This window comes from Callorhinus ursinus, unplaced genomic scaffold (assembly GCF_003265705.2).
Source record: "Callorhinus ursinus isolate GAN/ISIS: 27379988/994484 unplaced genomic scaffold, GSC_fseal_2.0 scaffold45, whole genome shotgun sequence".
In the NCBI taxonomy this organism is placed as follows: domain Eukaryota; kingdom Metazoa; phylum Chordata; class Mammalia; order Carnivora; family Otariidae; genus Callorhinus; species Callorhinus ursinus.
Window position 1 is genome coordinate 10,379,744 of NW_027397107.1, and position 6,000 is coordinate 10,385,743.

At 42.4% G+C, this 6,000-nt stretch overlaps 1 protein-coding gene across 7 annotated transcripts in view; it reads left to right on the top strand.

The window, feature by feature from the left end:
* Window positions 1-4,275, top strand: part of SV2B (synaptic vesicle glycoprotein 2B) — a 197,222-nt gene extending 192,947 nt beyond the window's left edge. For all 7 annotated transcript variants that reach the window (XM_073882282.1, XM_073882278.1, XM_025893228.2 and 4 more), the window contains exon 13: window positions 1,173-4,275. In XM_073882282.1, coding sequence (XP_073738383.1) covers window positions 1,173-1,356 — 184 coding nt within the window. In that variant the 3' untranslated portion in view covers window positions 1,357-4,275. The remainder of the gene's footprint in view (window positions 1-1,172) is intronic.
* The last annotated feature ends 1,725 nt before the right edge of the window (window positions 4,276-6,000 follow it).

The following is a 6,000-nucleotide window of genomic DNA, read 5'->3' on the forward strand; positions in this document are numbered from 1 at the left end:
CCAAGAAAATTCTGAAAACAAAAAGATTGGGATTGGGGGCTAGTTATATATAAAGTGATTAAAAATGTAAAAAAAATTAATGTACAAAAATGTAGACACATTCTTAGTAAACCTGTGATAGGAAAAAAAATATTTTGCCTCAGTTGAAGAGAGCTGGTGTTGGGAATATAGTCTCTGTATACAGATGGAGTCAAGAAAGGACAGATGATTAGTAGCTGTTATCATTAAGGGGACACCTGGCTGGCTTAGTCAGTAGAATATGTGACTCTTGATCACTGGGGTAGTGAGTTGGAGCCCCACATTGGATGTAGAGATTACTAAAAAAATAAATGAACTTAAAAAAAATAATAGTTGCCCCTCAGAAGTGTGATTGAGGGATAATAATTAGGATTAGGTTTTGCCATTGATAACAGAAATCTCAAATAACTTCAGCCTTAAGAAGGTTGGCATTTCCTTTTTCTCTCCTGTAGAAGTCCACACCAGGCATTGCAGGCTTTTTTTATCTTGTTGTTCACCCTTTCATGAGCTCAGCCGTGGGTCAAGATGAGACCATCTACATTTTTGGAAGTGGGATGGAAGGAAGAAAAACGGAAGAGAAGAGAGCAAAACGTACCACTCATGACATCTCTCAAGGAAATTTCTCAGGAGCTGCTATTTGCACTTATATCTCATTGGCTAAAAACATAGTCACATGGCCAGACTCCTCAGCAAGGGAGTCTGGAAAATGTAGTTACATTTGGAGAAATGCTAGTTAGGGACACCCAGCAGTGTCTGTCACAAGAGGGTCAGGGTGTTATTGAGGAGGAATAGTGACGCTTTCTGCTTCATTCTCTCTGTTTTTTCAGTGTTTCACAATATGCATGTCCTATCTGTGACAATTTCAAAGAGATAACATTTGAAAAGAGAAAGAAACAAGTGTGAAGGAAATACTCTAGACTGGTAATAGTGGTGATTGCCTTTCAGTGGTGGGGTTATATACCTTTGCATCTTTATGTTCTGTATTTCCAAATTTGATTAAAATGAGAATGTTTGACTTTTATGTTTAGGAACAAATTTCCCTCCCACACCTTCACTATACCTTCCCTCACAACAGGGAAAGAAAGGACCCAGTCCTGCTCATCCCAAGGAGGTCTGGTTCGTCTTTTAGAATGACTGACTTTCTTTTTTAACAGGGCGACAGCCTTTGGCATCCTTAATGGATTATGCAAATTTGGCGCCATCCTGGGAAACACCATCTTTGCTTCTTTTGTTGGGATAACCAAAGTGGTTCCCATTCTTCTGGCCGCTGCATCTCTCGTTGGGGGTGGCCTGATTGCTCTTCGGCTGCCAGAGACCCGAGAACAGGTCCTGATGTGAACAGCCTCTGGGGAAAGAAGATGTTGGAAGAACCTTATCCAAGAACCTTAAATGCACCCATGCTTCCTGTCTGTCACTGTCCAGAGGACACTGTCCAGAGGACACGGGAGGAGAAGTTGATTTTGTGACTCCTAGTTTAGGACCCCTTTCAGCTGTCAATATGTTTGTAACTCAGGTGACTGATTTGGGGGTGTCCTGAATCACCTTTAGAATCCCAGAGCTGTGTTCTTGGCTTCGGGTCTCCCCAGCCCAAAGCAGGGGAAGAAGGATCACACCTTCCAATGGGTGCACATGCTGAGCAAGGACTGTGTATTCCGCCTAGTGAGGTGCAAGGACTTATTTGCATTTCAGAATGAATTTGAGGGTGAGAAACATTTAAGGTCCTCTTCCATAAAGTTTCTCAGAGCCCAATGACCTAACGCACTGACTTGCCAGGAAGTTAGAGTCATCATATAAATATTGGGTTTGAAATACAAGATACTTTTTGCATTTAGAGTATCACCAAGCCTATGTTCTATTTGAAAATTGGCACAATTGCATTGAAGATACTCTAATATAGAAAACCAAATATTTGATCAATATCTATAGAGATCTGCTCCCCCCTCAACCAAGTGTCCTAAGTTTTCCATGACGATTAGGTGGTAAATTTAAGGATGCTATTTATTCCTGTTTTGATCTATTTAAAGAAACTTAATGCGATAGGTATTCTGTAAACTAACTTTGTACATAACTATATCTGGGTTTAATTTGCAGGAATGGTACCTGCAAATATTTGCCAGCCTTTTAGCCATATTTTGGGAGGAGTTGGTGTTTGGAGTCCCAGGAAATTAGGTCTGATTGAATGGAATGCAACCACAATATCTTATAGCCATTTAACTTGCTGTCAGGAGGATGCACTTCGTAAACTCGTGTTGTACAGTTCATTTAGTCCAGGCACCTTTCTTTGTGTAGGTGGAGTAGTTACTTTTCTCTCTTACACAGATCACTTGTGAAACAAGCTCACCATCGTGGGTACCGGCATTAGATGCTGCTGCACCCCCAGAAACAACAGGAGAAGGGTTCGGGGGCCTCTGGCATTCTCTTTATGGGCAAGAATAAAACACAGTGGACAACATGAGTGATTGAGGGAGGGATGGGGAAGAGTAACCACAGTTCTCCAAAGTGAAAATTCTTTGTTTCTTTTAGCTGTAAAACATGATCCATCTTTGTTATCATGGTCAGGTCCCATGCGAAATCTATGCTATGTGTCTCGGTTCAGGACCTTTGAAAACAGATGTCATTGGCGTGGGAATTAGGGCATGCAGTGGATGTCAAGTATGTTTCCCTTCAGTGCTCCAAGTAAATTCTTTTCTGAGACCTGCTTGGAACATGAATGGGGGTAGGGTGGGGATGGGGGTGGGGAACCCAGGAAAACTGCTTTGGCAAGGGTCAGCAATAGACTGAAGTCTTGACAGCACAGAAAAGGAAGGTTTCATACACCGGAACTATCTAGCCTGGAAGGACAGCGAGCTATGAGCTTTCGTCCCTGGAGGTGGACTGGCCGAGGCCCGGTGAGCATCAGCTTGCAAGAACTCATGCTTCAAGTTGATATGCAGTGTTCTGAGTGCTCTCAAGTGCTACACACTCCCTACCAGGCATCTCCAAAAACTGAAGCAGGGTACTGATGACCACATGGAGTGTTTTCTCAGCTTTGAGGAGACACTTGGGTCCCAGGACAGCTTCAGGCCCTCTTTCTGTTGTTTTCTGGAGTAACAAGTAGACAGGAGGAAAGAGTAAATATTACGACACCTTTCCACCTTGGATCTGAAATCAGTTTTAATGGTTAAAATGTTGACTCTGCTTCTCCTGTCTCCTACCTCTTTATTCACTCTTTTTTTTCTTTACAGGGAAAGAAGACATGTCAGCTCTGATTTGACACCCTGATCCCCCCAAATATATAAATATACTATTGTGTATTAACATTTCTCTCAGTGTTTTATAGGAATTGCCTAACATAAAGGCTACATCAGTAATGAGAGGCCCAATGTAACATAGCTGTAATATACTTTCTGTATTCTGACTATGAAATACAGTGGCTAGGTCCGTTCAAGAGAATTGTGTAACCTGGAGATGCCCACATCCCTTGTAACATTATTCTTCAATGGGATGATACAATTTAATGAGCAGCTACCACTTAAGAAATTTATAAAGCAGTTAGAATCTGCATTTGTAGTTAAGATGGATCTTGTAAATCTCACATCCAATTAATTTTTGAGTGTTGAGATGGCTGCCATAATTTGGGGGTCAATTCCATTTGGGTTTTCAAGCTCTAATATATGCATTAACTGTATGGCTTCTTAAACCAACCACCTAACCAAACAAGAGCAGTTCCTATATCATCCATCACCTAGGCCTTTGTAAAGGGTGCAGCCAGGCTCTGCAGCCTTCCCCGTCCGTGAAGAATTGCCTGGCGCTGGTACCTGGCCTCTTCTTAAATGCTGTCATTCCTGCTGAGATAAATGCTTCTTTAAAAATAGTCTCTGTGGCAGGTCATTGGGGGATAATGTACAGCATTTCTGGCCAGGCCCTTCTTTTTCATTTCGTGTTCTATCTTGAGAAACTCCCAATGGCATCCTTGCGGTATGGAAGGATGAGGTTCTCCTTCGTTGAGCAAAGCTGTTCACGTTTCATGATATAATTTATGATGCCCGTTTTGGTACTTTTAACAGCCTCAACTGTGTTGTGTCATCTCTTGATGCTGAGTTTTGACCTTCTGTTTTATTGGAAATAATTAGTGAAATCGGCGTGCCTATTTGTGAAGTTTATAGCACATGCACCTGAGGTCATGTGATAAATAACCACATTCCCGGGGTCCCCTGCTACCTTGTATTAGCTCATTAAAAATAATAATAAAAATAATTATAAACAAATTTTTAAGAACTGAGGCTAGAGGTTATTTCCAGACACTAAGGTTTCTTCTGGATTCCTAAGTTGATTGAATCAGTTGGGGTTGGCATGTTGAGAATCATTTCTTTCACCTTATTTTGCATATGGGGACCTTGAGAGATCAAATGATGTGACCCAGGAGACATGTAGCACTGGGAGTGGGTTACAAGGCCTACAGTGATGCTCTCTCTATAATTCTGGAGTAATCTCTCAGTCCGTAATGCCCTACTGCAGGGCCTCCCATTGAGTGTCTGAGGAATGGAATGGCGAGACAAACGTTTAACCTCCATTCCCGGAGGCCATTCATAGACAACTCACTTGATTGTCTCACCTGGAATAAATGGAAGGATCATCATACATATGGAAAGAATGGTATTTATTAATCCATCTAGTCACTGATTCATTCACTTATTCAATAAATCCTTACTGAGCCCATACCATGCGCTGGGCTCTGTGCTAAGTCCTGGGATCCATTGGTAAAAACCCTGGTCATGGTCCCTGCCTCCTTCTACTTACGGCAAGTGGGCAAGATGGTTATTAAGTTGGCAATAAAAACAACATACGATGATTTTATCATAAGTAAAATGCACCTTCTGCTTGAAAGAGGATTCTCATTTCCCTACCAGTAAATTGTGGATTTCTGAATCTCAATGGTTTTCTTTCCCGTTTCTCTTTTCTTCAAGGCATGTGTTAATTTCTTATCTTCATAAACCAGGTAAGGGAAAAGGCACCCCAGCTCATTTTCTCCAGAAAATACTCCGTTTTTACTTCATTGACTTTGCAGAAGGTTGTATATGGAAGAAGGGATGGGGGCCCAGAATGCAAGCAGGACATTGGGTAGTGGGCAAGGCTCCCAGTAGTCCCAGGAAAGTGGTTTTCACTTTCACAGTTGGCTCTTCTAGGGGGCATCTGAGCTAACACTGACCAATCTTTGGGGTTTGGTTAGGATTAGGTTGGATAACATACAACTGAAAACCCCAACCAGCACGTTTAGAGTATATTCATAATAAGTTAAAGGTTTATTTCTCTCTTGTATTAAAGAAATCTGGAGGAAAGAAAGCCATAGCTGGTATGGTTACTTTGTGATCTGATTATTGGGAACAGACTCCTGCTTTTAGGCTCCTCAATTTTTAGTGCACTTTTTCCATGAGGTTGCCTCAGAAACGGGGATGGCAATTTTCCAGCTGGTCCTTGCATCCACAGTTCAGGCAGGAAGCAGAAGGGAGGGCAAGGGGCAAAGGGGCAGCACCTCCCAACTAAGCCCACCTTCCTTGAAACTATTCTCTTAGATGCTCCTTCTGGTTGCTTCCATATGTATATCATTAACCTGAAATGGCTGGGAAATATGCCGTTTCCCTGGGAACATTGCCATCCTTCCTCCAAATTGAGGATCCTGGTGCCAAGGGAAGAGGGGAGAAGGGATAGGGTGGCTCATGATTCTTGAACTTTAGTGTGTATCAGAATCACCTGGAGGGGCATTCAAACTCACACTGCTGGGCCCCACCCCCAGCTGAAACAGAGAATATACATTTCTTTTTTTTTTTTTTAAGATTTTATTTATTCATTCATGAAAGAGAGAGAGGCAGAGGGAGAAGCAGCCTCCCAAGGAGCAGGGACCCCAACGCGGGACTCGATTCCAGGACCCTGGGATCATGACCAGAGCCGAAGGCAGATACTTAACCATCTGAGACACCCAGACGCCCGAGAATACACATTTCT